Source organism: Symsagittifera roscoffensis, chromosome 3 (assembly GCF_963678635.1).
Source record: "Symsagittifera roscoffensis chromosome 3, txSymRosc1.1, whole genome shotgun sequence".
Lineage (NCBI taxonomy): Eukaryota > Metazoa > Xenacoelomorpha > Acoela > Convolutidae > Symsagittifera > Symsagittifera roscoffensis.
In genome coordinates, this window is record NC_087064.1 from 45329656 (window position 1) to 45347542 (window position 17887).

Consider the following 17887-nt stretch of genomic DNA (forward strand, 5'->3'; position numbering starts at 1 on the left):
GTTGAACGCTAGACGCCTGAAAACAGACAAGTTGTATTTCATGGCAATCTACCAAAATAATTTACATTTTTAAAAAGGAATAAATAAAAAGTGAGGAAATGTAAGATAAGTTTTCAGTATTCAAATCATCTCACCGATTATGATCTTCTTAACAACCTCACTGGTACCATACTCCGTTTCAGGGAAAACATCGTTGCCCTTTCTGCAGAAATAGTAGCTACGTTTTTGCAGAATAATGTCGATCCTAAAGATAGACCTTTCCTCCGATACCTGTGGTACGATGAAGGAAAAGTTGATACCCACGTTTACACTAGTCATACCTTCGGAGCTACACATTCCCCATGTGTTGCGTGCTATGCACTACGTCGTTGCACACTGGACAATGGAGATAAGTACCCTCATGTCAGAAAATTTATCGAAACAAATTTTTACCGGGACAATTTATATATCATCATCATCTACGCCAGATGAAGCTCATCCTATCATGTCGGATACTCGAAAAATCCTCTCCTTCGGAGGGTTTAATCTCACATAGTGGAACTCAAAATATCAATCGTTGCCAGAAATGGTTGATTAGGCGCTACTTGTGGACCCGGAGAACTGCAAACCCTGGCAACAACGTGTTCGCGGATTTCCATGAGATTCCATTATGGACACTAACGTAACTGATAAGAAACTTTTTCAAAAATTTCAGCCCCAAAATTTAAATACTCAGTGAATTCTTTTGAAATTCGTGGCTGCAATCTTTGATACTCTTGGTTTTGTAGCACCTCTAACTATTCGCTTGAGAAAAGTATTTCGGTCCGTTTGAAGCCAAGGCCGCCAAATGGAACAAGAAATCGAACCATTGTCGTCAACTCTAGAGTTCAAAAACAAAATCCAAACTTTGAAAACACTTTACGTTCCAGGAAACCTAATAAACGCAACAGAAACAAGATCTAAAGATATCCACATTTTTATAGAGGCCTCAGATCTTGCACTCTCAGCAGTTGTTTTTCGCAGAATATTCTATAAAGATAACACCGTGTCGGTCAAGTTTTGATGGGTAAAGCCCGAGTCGCACCAATGAAGCGAACGGCGATACCTAATTTGGAATTGCAAGCAGCTGTCAACGGCATACGAATGGCTCAATTCATTGTTGAAGAGTCAGATTACTCAATATGCAATCAATCCTTTTGGTCAGACAGCACTATTGTGTTGTACTGGTTGAGAACGCCTCAAGTTCGAAACAAAACCTTTCTTGCACACCGATTAGCTGAGATTTTGCATATCTGCAATCCTCACGGTTGGAAATACGTTCTAACAAAGCAGAATCCGGCCAATGACGGCACTCAGGGTTATATCGTTGATAAAGTGACAATTCAGTCGCGCTACTTGAAGGACCGCAATTTCTTTGGAAGGACTAGCTTCATTGGCCGCAACAAAATCTGCTTTAACTAAATAAAATCACAGTTTAGATGATGCCGGCTAATAAGTCTACTGTTCAAGGCTGTCAAACGCTCAAATCGCTCAGGTTTAGCAACTGGAGCAGGCTCATTTGCTCAATTGCTTTCTGCTACTTGGCCGTTGACAAAATTATGAAGCGAAGTTCTCATCTAAAATTCACTCATTCACTCATAATGCGAAAACTTACACTTACTTGATAAAATTCTATCAAGAAACAGACTTCTGGGTAGAGTATACTGATTTAAAGACCAACAGTCAAATTTCTCCCTCAAGTAGGCATCATCGAATTTTGTGCCCTTACATCGACGCTCACGGCAACAATCGCGCTCGAGGTCACTTGTCGAAAGCACCATTTTTGGTTACCTTTAGATATCCCAACCTTCTGGATGGATCAAATCAAATAGTCAAATTGCTCGTAAAAAGACTCACTTAGTGAAAATTCATTCTGGAAATGAACAAACGCGTAGTATTCTCATGGAAATTACTGGATCCTTCACTGTCGTCTAACTGTAAGGCAGACTATACGAAACTACCTATTTTGTCGTAGAATGTTGCAGGAAGTTTCAGCACCCCTCATGGCAGACCGGCCAGCATTATGTGGTTATGTGCGGGATGATTAAGAGCAGTTTGAGCGGCGTGTGAATTGGCGGGCGCCCATACATGGCAGCGTGTGAATTGGCGGGCGCCCATAGCCACATATGATAAAATTTATGTTGTTCGAATCGGCGGGCGCCCTAAGTCGCACATGATAAAATGTGTTTGTGTGAACCGGCGGGCGCCCTTAGTTGCATATGATGAAATTGTCTTGATGATATGAACGGACAAACAATAAATGTGTGTGTCCCATTCTTCGACGAATAGGATAACGCTCTAGCTCAGAAAAATTATTCGCGGATAAGCAGTTAGGATAAGCTGCCCGGAAATTTTTATTAACTCGTTGCTACTATTTTCTTGTTACCAAATTGATAGCCCTTAGTGATTTTGATGCCTTGCACTTATGCCCAGTTTGAACTTTGAAACATTAATTTTTCATGAAAAATTTGCTCTACCATTTGGAGAGAAGATCTAAACTAGAAAGTTAGAAAGACCTGTTAAAAACAATAGAAACATGATGATACAGAATTTTGAAAGCGTCTTTTTTTCTGATTGGTAGAATCTAGTTTTTTGATGAACCCAGTGTTGCGTTTTTTCTCGCATTTTATTCGATAATTAGGAAAAAGTTGAATCCAAATTGTATTAAAAGATCAAAAACAATGTTTAAAAACTGCCACACGGTTAAGTTTTGCTCATTAAGAGTGCACCTCAATTTATACGGCGCCTTTTTAGAATAGCCACCAGATTCACACTTGCACGTATTAGAGTGCAAAATACGCCTTAGCCGTAGCCTGGAACAGCTCCAAATAAGTTGTTTTTAATCATCCCGCACACAACCACGTAAAGAAAACACCAATTAACGACGGCAAATTATTATCCGTTTTACAATAATGGTCCGGACATCAGAGGAACTTTCCCGATTTACGATAACAACAGTCGATATTCGAGATATATACTTCCCTTCACCTGTTTGGTTGTACTTGCGGTACACTTAGAAGTATCACCTGATTTTTCTACTAATAGCGCAATTCATTGCATCAGACGTTAGAAACTGAAAAAATTGATATCGGACAAGGGATCTTTTTTTGACGGTGCAAACAAAGTTCTGAAGCTCATTAAGCGACTTAACTCAAAGTTCTGCTTTCAAAGAAAAATTATCGATCTTGGACATAAGTAAAGAAAAATTTTTAACCAGCCAGCCGCGCCCCATTTTGGTTGCAGCTGGGAGTGACTAGTTAAAATTTTCTCTCTTTAAAGTTATCGGTTCTCAAACACTGCATGGTAACACGCTGAACGCTTTGCGAAATTGAATCCAAAATGAACTCGCGTCCTTTAGCTAACGCTTCATCGGACATAAATGACCCATATCCGCTCACCCCGAATCACTTTCTTCTCGGTAGGCTATCATTTATTGTACCTCTGGAATATTTTTGAATATATCAGTCACTTTTACCAAAGGGCAGAAAAACGCGCAAACTCACGCTCAACAGCTTTGAAACTGTTCCCTTTGTGATTTCCTCCCAAAAAGCAAACTCGGACCAAAAGGAACATGGCCTCCAACAACTTGGCAGTCGAAGATTTTGTCTGGGTATTGGAACATTGTACACCACGGGGACTTTGGCCTGTTGCGAGAGTTCTTGAGAATCACCCAGCCAGCGACGGAACAGTTAGACATTCCAGACTCTTCATGGTAAAATGGTACGATCACTAATTAAACTGTCCAGAGTTTTCCCTATTGAATGATTTTGACTGGCTTCCTTTACCCGTTTTTTACTCTTAACTAGCCCTTATTTTTGTTTGCCAATTATTGCAAAGACTTTAATATTCATTTCACTTTCGTGAATGCGTTATCTAAGTTTTATCGATCGACAGCTTTTCCAGCCAAGATTACTACGCTAGCTTCATTCACCGGAACACATATTTGCATTATTATTTGCAACGCTCGCAAATGTGGCAGGACTATGTCATAGTCATGACTTTCGTTAACATGACTAATTGATTTCAAATGACTTCACGTTAGAGAACTACGTTTGAGAACTTAGGATTTATGAAAAATTACCCGGTTGGGGTTTTTTTTGTCAGTGTGATCTCCATCAAAACACAACGAAGAGCACTGGAGCTTGGCGGTAAACCATACCTTTTGTTTACAATCTTTATTGTTTAAAAATTTATGAAATTATGAAATTACTAAATTGTCAGTTTTTCTAACAGGTCTTAGACATTCAGAATTAACTCTCATTATTTTCCTTTATTTTCGGTGAGGTCTATATCGAGAAGCAGACGACACGAGAAAGACAGAACAAAAACTTGAAAACAGTAAATTGACGAATAAAGAAAAAAGGATGGAAGACGAAAGATAAGATATTGAAAATAATGTAACCATGCAAATAGTCAAAGATGATGAACGTCCCTAAAATTTTCTAATAGCGCCTTAGGCGCCAATAATTACGAATTATGAGGAGAGAGCCAAATTGTCCAAAAATTGTTTAGCAACGCCTGTTTTGGCTTGTTTTTTTTTTCAAAATTTGCTTGCGTCGCAAAAAATTGGCCAATACAGGGTAATTTTAGTGCTTTGGTAGAGCTCTGAAAATCAATTTGATTGTTAAAAAAAATGTCGACAACATTTTCGAAATTTTTTGAAAATCCTCTTCCCTCGAGATAATCCTAGAACCGACCCAGGTCACTTTTTTCAGTTAAATTTTTAACAATTTACTTTTGAGAGTACTTTTGAAAAATATGAACAATTTGTTCCATTTCGTTCAATAGATGAACAGAGCAAGTTGGTAATCCAACGAAAGATTTTAAATATTTGGTGAATATTTTGTAGGCTGGCACATTTTGTCCTACATACGAACCTTGCAACTGTTCTTATGTGTTAAATGACCTTTTGAGTTTTTTTACTGTTCGTGCTGAACTATCAATAAAAACCAATAAAATTAATAACAATAGATCGAAGGGTCTTTTGAGCATCTGATATTTCGTCATCTTCAAATTTCATCTGTCCTGAGCTTTTAATTGCACTTTAAAAGTGAACGCTAAGGTTAAATTCGATGCTTCGCTTTATTTGATAAACCGCTAGACGAAGTTCACTTCGAATCGTTGAACAAGTCACTGAAACAACGGTTAATTCAGCAGAAAATTGTCAAATATCAATAATGAAGTGGACCTTATTCATTTTTCTCATTATTTTGCTGCAAGTACAAACATTTAAATCGGATTATCAAAGAGGAAACTTCAGCCAACATTTATTGTCGAGCATCATCAATGGAGTGCCGAGTTATGAGCGGCGTTTCTACGTTCGAGTCCGGAGACTCGACAACTATTATACATGCGGGGGTTCCATAATTGCACCTCAGTGGATTTTAACTGCACTCAGTTGTCTCAGCAAAATCAGACGTACGTTTCTTTTTCGCATCCATACTCACAGGGAAATGTTTTCTTGCTTCTGAGTTTTTGGGTCAACTCTGTAATACGGCCAAAAGTGAAAATTTGACAATTTTTTCTAAATCTGGAACGAAATTTCTAGCTTTCATTGGGTTGTGATATATTTCAAGCTATCGAGTTCAAGCATTGCGAACACTGTTTCAAAAAATCAAAAACATTAAATTTGGGCGCAGAAAATACACTTAAAAAAATCTAGCAAACGAAATGTTTTTTCCTTTGATTTTTTAGTATTGAAAATTGAACCAACTGGATAGTATTATCATTTACCTTTCAAGAGCTAACTCATTTTAACTCAACATAGGATTGTTTTCGAACCTTAGAAAAAGTCGACATAATAACTTCGCGTTCATGATGAGAACGTGTATCTACTTTTAGCTGAAGCCATCAAAGTGGAAGTATCTTTCTTCTCCCTGAAAGCCACGATGAGCGCCCTGCAATCACACGTGGTTGAAAAGGTCTACGTGCATAATGACGGGTAAGCTGAACTCTTTTGTTCTGACTACACTCTCTCCCCCTCCCATTAAAAATCATTCTGCCCAAAATTTCGAAGCATAAGCCTTTTTTAAACTTTGTTTACATAAGACACACACTTTGACAGCAGTTTGACATCAGTAATTTGCTCATCAGTTGATCCACTTCTATGTTTTGACTAACTAGGCGGAGACAAAAAAAAACATTTCTGGGTTCAAATTTTGAATCCAATTTTCGCCGAACAAATTGCACTATTCTATTTCTGTTAACATTCCAACATCTTTTTTTTATCGTCGCTTTTTGTCTAATGCTAATCCAATTTGAGTAAAATGCAGTTTAGGGTCCAGTTTTGTCTGGTTAATTTAAATCAGCACTGTTTTGACAATCTACGAAATCCGCTCAACATAGTTCAATTTTTTTCTCAGTTTACTAATTTAACTTGGTTGCAACATCGAATCCACGCACTGAGTAAACCCAAGCACGTGAATATTAAGCGTGCGGCTGTTGAATTTGAAGCTGAATTTGATCATTTTGCGATTCAGCGAGTCCAAAATGTGTACCTGGATGCACTAGCGGATTTAGGACGCCCCCTCCTCTTAGGGATTCGACCATTTGTACTATTTTGAGATATCCATTTTTGGCTGGCAGAGCCTAAAATTTTTGGTGCCAATTTTGACTAATTTTGAGGGGGAAACGCGCGCCAAAATAGGCGAGTTTTTGGTCAAAATTTTCTATAAAGTGCTTAAAAACGCCTTTTTTGCCCGGTTTTTCATAAATTTGCCTGCGGTGCAAAAAATTTGGTCGAAACAGGGTCTTTCTAGTGCTTTGGGAGAGCTCCAAAAATCAATTTACTCAGCCTATAAAAAAGGCTGAAAAATTTTTTAAAAACCCGCCGCCCCTGGAGTAAATCCTAGATCTTCCCCTGTCTGGACGGCTTAGTACAAAGTTTTACAAGGACTAAAAAAGCTTAACTTGAGCAAAATTAATTCAGGGAAAAAAAAGGAAAACTTTAACTGATGTGGGCATTCACCAAGTTTTTCTTATATCGGCGTAGCAAACCATTAATACAGCAATCACTGCAACCAAACAAAAATCATACTGTACCAAAAAATTGTCTGCTGCCTTTTTTTACACAGAAGCGAGAGAAGCTTTGCATCATTTGTGATATATCACAAATAGAATATAGCAAGTTCGACCATTGGAAGTTAGTCAAAACAATAAAGTCGACAAAATTGCACGTTTTTCTCCGTTTTTCGTGAATTCAAACGGCAATTACTTGTGTTGAATTAGCATCAAAACGAAATTTAGGAAGGTGTAACCAAGCCGACCTTGCAGACACCCCTTGAAGTTTAAAAAAAGATAGAGTTATCATATATTTGAAACTTTAAGCCTCCTCTCCCCTCAAAAAAAACACACTCAAAATAACCTTTTTTCAACCATCACTTAGCTAAATTAAAGATGTAACTTAATCTGACAAAATCGAAAAGAATAAATAACAAAAATTTGAAATAAAACAAAACTGGAGTTGATAAATTTACAACCACTTAAGAAATGAATTTCAATTAAAATGAGTAATCTGAATACACACACGCCCAATATATCTGTTTATTGACAAAATTACGGATTTGAAAAAAGTTTGACAAAATTTTTTACCAATTCTTTTTTACAGATTGTTTTACAAATTCTGTTATACCAATTAAAAAAGATGGCAAGGGTGAACAATCAATGTTTAGCTAAATTTTAATTTTCGTGCAATTTTAGTTTTCCCAACTAGTTATCAACTAGGTAGTGTCATTAAAAAAGTGATTGAAAACTGTGATTACCATTAATCAGAGTGAACAATTGTTGACTCAAATTTAACTTTCAAAAACTTTACGATAGTTCTGGCTTTTTAAAAAAACTTTGTTTTTTAGACTGTCCTGACCTCGAGCTCATCCTTTTGAAGACGCTCAAAAACAAAACATTTTCAATTGAATGAAAATAGTATGCAAAATCTGTTGTTCATAACTGGAGAAAGAAATTATAACGGACATTAGTTTTGGTGAATTAGCATGGCAGGTAAAATTTTTTTCAAATGTCTGTAAAATTTTTGGTCAGTTGTTTTGGCTTTTGATATCTTTGTAGAATCGTTGGGTTGTTCATGTTTCCATGACTAGAGAAATCAATTCATGACGCACATTATTTTTGGTGAATTACCATAGCAGGTAAAAATTTTAAAAGAATTTTGTCTGTAAAATTTTTGTTCAGTTTTTTGGCTTTTGATATCTTTTTCGAAACGCTAAATTGTTCCTGTTCCTGTTTGCATGTGTTCGAATTTTTCTGGGCTGCAGCTCAGTGTTGGACAAAAACAGCTTCTTAGAGTTTTTTACAGGAACAGGAACACATTAAGATTGCATATGACAATTGTAGGGAATATTTAAGAAATCTTAAATTCCCAAGAAAAGAAAAGATGAAGGTGTGTTTAAGCACCCTGGCCTTAGTTTAAGTTCCTAAAAGATGCTCTGAAGGAAATGCTTATATTAAAGCCTTTTTCTGAGTGTTCTACAGCTCATTTCTGTGTGTTTTTGTAGGTGTTTGGTTATGAAGGAATTTTTTTTAATACTGGTGGTTGCTTAATTGAAAATAAGAAGTCACTTTAGATTCGAATGTGTTTAATTTGTGCTTAACTACAAATTTTTTCCAGATTTTTTTATCAACCAAAAATTTTTGTTGTCCTGAGCTCAAGTTTAAAAAAATATTTAATTGTTATTATTTTTTGATAAGTTATGTGGGTTTTAAGAATGCAAATATTGCCTGGGACGATTAACGAGCGATATAATCCGCGCTATTAGCGAGTAAGCGGAGATTTAACCGCTCTCAGAACTCGTTCCAAGTTGAGTAGGCCCTTTTTCATAATTGCTAAATTAGTAGTAGCAAAATCTATCACTTTGTACTTATTATGGCGTGTGGGGTGATGATTTTAAAAAAAGCTCGAAAAATTATTTTTTTTTCTTATTTGATTAAGAATATAATCATTTTTTTAAAACAAACCTGCTCCATAGACCTTTAAAGGCTGTCGGAATATTCAAGGCTTCGCCATGAGACGAGCAGTATTGTTTTATTTCTATTGCCAAGCCAAGTACTGCAAATAAACTAACGTGAAACCCGTTCAGTTACGGTTCGCAAAAATGACAAGAATCGCATAATTTAGATTGGTTATAAGCTTTTTCAAACTCAGTGAACTTTTATGACAATCAGGTATGTTTTACCAGGTTTTTACACTAGCGATGTTTCATCGAGGGTTTTTAGGATGGTCGGAAATGTCGGTTTGTTAGTTTGCAGTACAAATTGCGAAGAACCCTTTTAAACACCTTCCACATCTTTTTGGAGTTTTTGAGGTCAAGGATATTCCAAGCATGGTTTTACTAAGTTTGAGGTCCTTTGAACTCTTCGTTTATTTTCAGACTGTCACACAATTTAATGATACTCTTTTTTGCCTCAATCCACAGTTTCTCTATTGTTTGAAATTAAGTTGGTGTCTTCTACTAAAAATTGTTGAAAACATTCTTCCATTAATTTGTTCAGTTTTTTGTCGGTTTTTGCCACATTTTAAATTTTTTGTCTCCAAGGTATTTTATCAGTTCTAATTAAAGCGAGCGAGGAGGGTTTTCAATTAAGCCTTAGTAAATAAATCTTTAGCAGCGACACTTATTTTTTGAAGCTTTATTCTTGCGCCTCCCTAGCACCAATAATTTAAAATTTTAAAAAATGAATAAAACTTTGATTTTGATATTAAATTGACAAAGCTAAACCTGCTCACCACAAAAAAATTGCTTAATTTCATTTCGATATAAGAAAAGAAATGGCTTAAAATTTTAAAACAAGACTGCTCTTATCAGGGCAAAACCTTGAATGTTCCGACTGCCTTCAACTGGTCTCGGATAGTTTTTGGCGAACAAAATTTTGAGAAGCTATGAATTTTTGGCTGATAATATTTAATGATACTTGTGTGACAGAGGGGTCCCGGTAAAAACCACGTGCGATTGAGGGGTCCTAAATTACGGCAATGCTGAGCAAGTTTAGCATTTAACGTTCCAGTAAATCAATGGACGCTGCTGGATCGTTTTCAATCATTTTCTCAAACGTACACAACTTAGCTGCCTTAATTGCGCTAATTTATTTGATGCTTTAATTGTCATCAACGAGGTAATAAATTCAACCACTTTCAATGACTGCACCAACATAAGGACTCTGTTATTAGTTTTTTGGTACCCGTCGATCATACCTGTACAGTACTTGTACTATCTTGAGATACTCATTTTTGGCTGACGGATCCTAAAGTTTTTCTGGAGCGTCTTTGGCGTCAATATTTATTAATTTCGCGGAGGAAGTGCGTGCTGATAAAACACAATCTTCTGGTTGAAATTTTCTAGAAAGTGCCAAAAAACGGTTTTTGGACAAGTTTTTTTAAAAATTGAATTATTAATTGTAAATAATAATTCTAACGCATGAATTAATAATTGTAAAAAGTTCAAAACTTTCAGCTTCCCCTCGGTCAATTTAGCCCTCATCAGACTAGCAGATCCAATTTCTGGACCTTATCGAATTCTGCCCTTTTGCAGACGAACCCAACCTCCCTTCACGTATCTGGCCACTTGTGGCATGGGAATAAATTCAACGTCCCACAGTATAATTCCAGAGGTTCTTCAGGAGATGTACATGACTGAAAGCCCTATCATGTACATTGACACTAAATCGCAACCATGTCCAGCGAGTTCTATATGCACTCACTCTATCAGAGAAGGCTCCAACATATGTCTTATGGATGAAGGAGGACCGCTCTATGTACTTAGATGTGACAATAAAATGCCTCAGTGTTTATATGGTGTGGCTGATTACTTCATATCCGACCCGAACACTCCACCATACAGCGTTTGCAACGGCGGAAGTTTTTTCACGCGCATCACTCATTATCGTGCTTGGATCGACAGAATAGTGCATGCATTTCCTTAAAAATACGACCAACCAATTATTCTTTTGAAAAACTTTTTATTCGACACAATCACAGTCTAATCAAGTTTTTGCCCAAAAATCAGCCCAAGGAGTGAAACTTATATACTTTTAAATCAGAGGCAAAGCAGCTTTTTGCAAGATTCTTTATTTAGATTTTAGAGAGCTCGGAGAATTTGTTAGACTGTTTTTTTTTTAAATCCGACAATCCCCGCATGGAAAGGCGGTTGGAAACAAGGCAGAAAAAATTTGAAGCCAAGACAACACATGGAAAATGCGAAAAAAAATCAAAAGTCAACCACCTTGTTAGGCTTTTTCCTGTTCATATACAGCTTCATAAATGATGACCCATTGCTTTCTAACAATGGAAGTTTTTGCTAAATGGCTGGAAAAAATGTCCGACCGGGACACCTAACCTTATAATTCAGAGACTTCGGTGTTACCTCTTAGCCAAGCGCGAAACAATCTAAGTTGTTAAGCTTCAATGACAAGCAGATAAGATTTGTAAGAACCAATAAAATTAATAACAATAGATCGAAAGGTCTTTTGAGCATCTGATATTTCGTCATCTTCAAATTTCATCTGTCCTGAGCTTTTAATTGCACTTTAAAAGTGAACGCTAAGGTTAAATTCGATGCTTCGCTTTATTTGATAAACCGCTAGACGAAGTTCACTTCGAATCGTTGAACAAGTCACTGAAACAACGGTTAATTCAGCAGAAAATTGTCAAATATCAATAATGAAGTGGACCTTATTCATTTTTCTCATTATTTTGCTGCAAGTACAAACATTTAAATCGGATTATCAAAGAGGAAACTTCAGCCAACATTTATTGTCGAGCATCATCAATGGAGTGCCGAGTTATGAGCGGCGTTTCTACGTTCGAGTCCGGAGACTCGACAACTATTATACATGCGGGGGTTCCATAATTGCACCTCAGTGGATTTTAACTGCACTCAGTTGTCTCAGCAAAATCAGACGTACGTTTCTTTTTCGCATCCATACTCACAGGGAAATGTTTTCTTGCTTCTGAGTTTTTGGGTCAACTCTGTAATACGGCCAAAAGTGAAAATTTGACAATTTTTTCTAAATCTGGAACGAAATTTCTAGCTTTCATTGGGTTGTGATATATTTCAAGCTATCGAGTTCAAGCATTGCGAACACTGTTTCAAAAAATCAAAAACATTAAATTTGGGCGCAGAAAATACACTTAAAAAAATCTAGCAAACGAAATGTTTTTTCCTTTGATTTTTTAGTATTGAAAATTGAACCAACTGGATAGTATTATCATTTACCTTTCAAGAGCTAACTCATTTTAACTCAACTTAGGATTGTTTTCGAACCTTAGAAAAAGTCGACATAATAACTTCGCGTTCATGATGAGAACGTGTATCTACTTTTAGCTGAAGCCATCAAAGTGGAAGTATCTTTCTTCTCCCTGAAAGCCACGATGAGCGCCCTGCAATCACACGTGGTTGAAAAGGTCTACGTGCATAATGACGGGTAAGCTGAACTCTTTTGTTCTGACTACACTCTCTCCCCCTCCCATTAAAAATCATTCTGCCCAAAATTTCGAAGCATAAGCCTTTTTTAAACTTTGTTTACATAAGACACACACTTTGACAGCAGTTTGACATCAGTAATTTGCTCATCAGTTGATCCACTTCTATGTTTTGACTAACTAGGCGGAGACAAAAAAAAACATTTCTGGGTTCAAATTTTGAATCCAATTTTCGCCGAACAAATTGCACTATTCTATTTCTGTTAACATTCCAACATCTTTTTTTTATCGTCGCTTTTTGTCTAATGCTAATCCAATTTGAGTAAAATGCAGTTTAGGGTCCAGTTTTGTCTGGTTAATTTAAATCAGCACTGTTTTGACAATCTACGAAATCCGCTCAACATAGTTCAATTTTTTTCTCAGTTTACTAATTTAACTTGGTTGCAACATCGAATCCACGCACTGAGTAAACCCAAGCACGTGAATATTAAGCGTGCGGCTGTTGAATTTGAAGCTGAATTTGATCATTTTGCGATTCAGCGAGTCCAAAATGTGTACCTGGATGCACTAGCGGATTTAGGACGCCCCCTCCTCTTAGGGATTCGACCATTTGTACTATTTTGAGATATCCATTTTTGGCTGGCAGAGCCTAAAATTTTTGGTGCCAATTTTGACTAATTTTGAGGGGGAAACGCGCGCCAAAATAGGCGAGTTTTTGGTCAAAATTTTCTATAAAGTGCTTAAAAACGCCTTTTTTGCCCGGTTTTTCATAAATTTGCCTGCGGTGCAAAAAATTTGGTCGAAACAGGGTCTTTCTAGTGCTTTGGGAGAGCTCCAAAAATCAATTTACTCAGCCTATAAAAAAGGCTGAAAAATTTTTTAAAAACCCGCCGCCCCTGGAGTAAATCCTAGATCTTCCCCTGTCTGGACGGCTTAGTACAAAGTTTTACAAGGACTAAAAAAGCTTAACTTGAGCAAAATTAATTCAGGGAAAAAAAAGGAAAACTTTAACTGATGTGGGCATTCACCAAGTTTTTCTTATATCGGCGTAGCAAACCATTAATACAGCAATCACTGCAACCAAACAAAAATCATACTGTACCAAAAAATTGTCTGCTGCCTTTTTTTACACAGAAGCGAGAGAAGCTTTGCATCATTTGTGATATATCACAAATAGAATATAGCAAGTTCGACCATTGGAAGTTAGTCAAAACAATAAAGTCGACAAAATTGCACGTTTTTCTCCGTTTTTCGTGAATTCAAACGGCAATTACTTGTGTTGAATTAGCATCAAAACGAAATTTAGGAAGGTGTAACCAAGCCGACCTTGCAGACACCCCTTGAAGTTTAAAAAAAGATAGAGTTATCATATATTTGAAACTTTAAGCCTCCTCTCCCCTCAAAAAAAACACACTCAAAATAACCTTTTTTCAACCATCACTTAGCTAAATTAAAGATGTAACTTAATCTGACAAAATCGAAAAGAATAAATAACAAAAATTTGAAATAAAACAAAACTGGAGTTGATAAATTTACAACCACTTAAGAAATGAATTTCAATTAAAATGAGTAATCTGAATACACACACGCCCAATATATCTGTTTATTGACAAAATTACGGATTTGAAAAAAGTTTGACAAAATTTTTTACCAATTCTTTTTTACAGATTGTTTTACAAATTCTGTTATACCAATTAAAAAAGATGGCAAGGGTGAACAATCAATGTTTAGCTAAATTTTAATTTTCGTACAATTTTAGTTTTCCCAACTAGTTATCAACTAGGTAGTGTCATTAAAAAAGTGATTGAAAACTGTGATTACCATTAATCAGAGTGAACAATTGTTGACTCAAATTTAACTTTCAAAAACTTTACGATAGTTCTGGCTTTTTAAAAAAACTTTGTTTTTTAGACTGTCCTGACCTCGAGCTCATCCTTTTGAAGACGCTCAAAAACAAAACATTTTCAATTGAATGAAAATAGTATGCAAAATCTGTTGTTCATAACTGGAGAAAGAAATTATAACGGACATTAGTTTTGGTGAATTAGCATGGCAGGTAAAATTTTTTTCAAATGTCTGTAAAATTTTTGGTCAGTTGTTTTGGCTTTTGATATCTTTGTAGAATCGTTGGGTTGTTCATGTTTCCATGACTAGAGAAATCAATTCATGACGCACATTATTTTTGGTGAATTACCATAGCAGGTAAAAATTTTAAAAGAATTTTGTCTGTAAAATTTTTGTTCAGTTTTTTGGCTTTTGATATCTTTTTCGAAACGCTAAATTGTTCCTGTTCCTGTTTGCATGTGTTCGAATTTTTCTGGGCTGCAGCTCAGTGTTGGACAAAAACAGCTTCTTAGAGTTTTTTACAGGAACAGGAACACATTAAGATTGCATATGACAATTGTAGGGAATATTTAAGAAATCTTAAATTCCCAAGAAAAGAAAAGATGAAGGTGTGTTTAAGCACCCTGGCCTTAGTTTAAGTTCCTAAAAGATGCTCTGAAGGAAATGCTTATATTAAAGCCTTTTTCTGAGTGTTCTACAGCTCATTTCTGTGTGTTTTTGTAGGTGTTTGGTTATGAAGGAATTTTTTTTAATACTGGTGGTTGCTTAATTGAAAATAAGAAGTCACTTTTGATTCGAATGTGTTTAATTTGTGCTTAACTACAAATTTTTTCCAGATTTTTTTATCAACCAAAAATTTTTGTTGTCCTGAGCTCAAGTTTAAAAAAATATTTAATTGTTATTATTTTTTGATAAGTTATGTGGGTTTTAAGAATGCAAATATTGCCAATTTGGGACGATTAACGAGCGATATAATCCGCGCTATTAGCGAGTAAGCGGAGATTTAACCGCTCTCAGAACTCGTTCCAAGTTGAGTAGGCCCTTTTTCATAATTGCTAAATTAGTAGTAGCAAAATCTATCACTTTGTACTTATTATGGCGTGTGGGGTGATGATTTTAAAAAAAGCTCGAAAAATTATTTTTTTTTCTTATTTGATTAAGAATATAATCATTTTTTTAAAACAAACCTGCTCCATAGACCTTTAAAGGCTGTCGGAATATTCAAGGCTTCGCCATGAGACGAGCAGTATTGTTTTATTTCTATTGCCAAGCCAAGTACTGCAAATAAACTAACGTGAAACCCGTTCAGTTACGGTTCGCAAAAATGACAAGAATCGCATAATTTAGATTGGTTATAAGCTTTTTCAAACTCAGTGAACTTTTATGACAATCAGGTATGTTTTACCAGGTTTTTACACTAGCGATGTTTCATCGAGGGTTTTTAGGATGGTCGGAAATGTCGGTTTGTTAGTTTGCAGTACAAATTGCGAAGAACCCTTTTAAACACCTTCCACATCTTTTTGGAGTTTTTGAGGTCAAGGATATTCCAAGCATGGTTTTACTAAGTTTGAGGTCCTTTGAACTCTTCGTTTATTTTCAGACTGTCACACAATTTAATGATACTCTTTTTTGCCTCAATCCACAGTTTCTCTATTGTTTGAAATTAAGTTGGTGTCTTCTACTAAAAATTGTTGAAAACATTCTTCCATTAATTTGTTCAGTTTTTTGTCGGTTTTTGCCACATTTTAAATTTTTTGTCTCCAAGGTATTTTATCAGTTCTAATTAAAGCGAGCGAGGAGGGTTTTCAATTAAGCCTTAGTAAATAAATCTTTAGCAGCGACACTTATTTTTTGAAGCTTTATTCTTGCGCCTCCCTAGCACCAATAATTTAAAATTTTAAAAAATGAATAAAACTTTGATTTTGATATTAAATTGACAAAGCTAAACCTGCTCACCACAAAAAAATTGCTTAATTTCATTTCGATATAAGAAAAGAAATGGCTTAAAATTTTAAAACAAGACTGCTCTTATCAGGGCAAAACCTTGAATGTTCCGACTGCCTTCAACTGGTCTCGGATAGTTTTTGGCGAACAAAATTTTGAGAAGCTATGAATTTTTGGCTGATAATATTTAATGATACTTGTGTGACAGAGGGGTCCCGGTAAAAACCACGTGCGATTGAGGGGTCCTAAATTACGGCAATGCTGAGCAAGTTTAGCATTTAACGTTCCAGTAAATCAATGGACGCTGCTGGATCGTTTTCAATCATTTTCTCAAACGTACACAACTTAGCTGCCTTAATTGCGCTAATTTATTTGATGCTTTAATTGTCATCAACGAGGTAATAAATTCAACCACTTTCAATGACTGCACCAACATAAGGACTCTGTTATTAGTTTTTTGGTACCCGTCGATCATACCTGTACAGTACTTGTACTATCTTGAGATACTCATTTTTGGCTGACGGATCCTAAAGTTTTTCTGGAGCGTCTTTGGCGTCAATATTTATTAATTTCGCGGAGGAAGTGCGCGCTGATAAAACACAATCTTCTGGTTGAAATTTTCTAGAAAGTGCCAAAAAACGGTTTTTGGACAAGTTTTTTTAAAAATTGAATTATTAATTGTAAATAATAATTCTAACGCATGAATTAATAATTGTAAAAAGTTCAAAACTTTCAGCTTCCCCTCGGTCAATTTAGCCCTCATCAGACTAGCAGATCCAATTTCTGGACCTTATCGAATTCTGCCCTTTTGCAGACGAACCCAACCTCCCTTCACGTATCTGGCCACTTGTGGCATGGGAATAAATTCAACGTCCCACAGTATAATTCCAGAGGTTCTTCAGGAGATGTACATGACTGAAAGCCCTATCATGTACATTGACACTAAATCGCAACCATGTCCAGCGAGTTCTATATGCACTCACTCTATCAGAGAAGGCTCCAACATATGTCTTATGGATGAAGGAGGACCGCTCTATGTACTTAGATGTGACAATAAAATGCCTCAGTGTTTATATGGTGTGGCTGATTACTTCATATCCGACCCGAACACTCCACCATACAGCGTTTGCAACGGCGGAAGTTTTTTCACGCGCATCACTCATTATCGTGCTTGGATCGACAGAATAGTGCATGCATTTCCTTAAAAATACGACCAACCAATTATTCTTTTGAAAAACTTTTTATTCGACACAATCACAGTCTAATCAAGTTTTTGCCCAAAAATCAGCCCAAGGAGTGAAACTTATATACTTTTAAATCAGAGGCAAAGCAGCTTTTTGCAAGATTCTTTATTTAGATTTTAGAGAGCTCGGAGAATTTGTTAGACTGTTTTTTTTTTAAATCCGACAATCCCCGCATGGAAAGGCGGTTGGAAACAAGGCAGAAAAAATTTGAAGCCAAGACAACACATGGAAAATGCGAAAAAAAAATCAAAAGTCAACCACCTTGTTAGGCTTTTTCCTGTTCATATACAGCTTCATAAATGATGACCCATTGCTTTCTAACAATGGAAGTTTTTGCTAAATGGCTGGAAAAAATGTCCGACCGGGACACCTAACCTTATAATTCAGAGACTTCGGTGTTACCTCTTAG

The 17887-nt window shown here is 36.1% G+C and overlaps 2 protein-coding genes across 2 annotated transcripts; both read left to right on the forward strand.

Annotated features, from left to right (window-relative positions):
• Nucleotides 1-5052: 5052 nt before the first annotated feature.
• Nucleotides 5053-11112, forward strand: LOC134842632 (transmembrane protease serine 3-like). Its single transcript, XM_063859060.1, has 3 exons — nucleotides 5053-5436; nucleotides 5860-5959; nucleotides 10479-11112. Exons 1-3 carry the CDS (start codon nucleotides 5196-5198, stop codon nucleotides 10945-10947), a joined length of 810 nt encoding a protein of 269 aa, XP_063715130.1. The 5' UTR covers nucleotides 5053-5195; the 3' UTR covers nucleotides 10948-11112.
• Nucleotides 11113-11567: 455 nt separating this feature from the next.
• Nucleotides 11568-17601, forward strand: LOC134842683 (transmembrane protease serine 3-like). The gene is made up of 3 exons (XM_063859136.1): nucleotides 11568-11924; nucleotides 12348-12447; nucleotides 16971-17601. The coding sequence occupies exons 1-3, from the start codon at nucleotides 11684-11686 to the stop codon at nucleotides 17437-17439; spliced, it is 810 nt and encodes a 269-aa protein (XP_063715206.1). The 5' UTR covers nucleotides 11568-11683; the 3' UTR covers nucleotides 17440-17601.
• The last annotated feature ends 286 nt before the right edge of the window (nucleotides 17602-17887 follow it).

Excerpts from the sequence above, each read along its gene's own strand:
- LOC134842683 (XM_063859136.1), top strand. The coding sequence starts at position 11,684 with ATGAAGTGGACCTTATTCATTTTTCTCATTATTTTGCTGCAAGTACAA. Across the intron at positions 11,925-12,347 it reads TTGTCTCAGCAAAATCAGAC|CTGAAGCCATCAAAGTGGAA; the intron begins GTACGTTTCTTT and ends ATCTACTTTTAG. Across the intron at positions 12,448-16,970 it reads GTCTACGTGCATAATGACGG|CTTCCCCTCGGTCAATTTAG; the intron begins GTAAGCTGAACT and ends CAAAACTTTCAG.
- LOC134842632 (XM_063859060.1), top strand. The coding sequence starts at position 5,196 with ATGAAGTGGACCTTATTCATTTTTCTCATTATTTTGCTGCAAGTACAA. Across the intron at positions 5,437-5,859 it reads TTGTCTCAGCAAAATCAGAC|CTGAAGCCATCAAAGTGGAA; the intron begins GTACGTTTCTTT and ends ATCTACTTTTAG. Across the intron at positions 5,960-10,478 it reads GTCTACGTGCATAATGACGG|CTTCCCCTCGGTCAATTTAG; the intron begins GTAAGCTGAACT and ends CAAAACTTTCAG.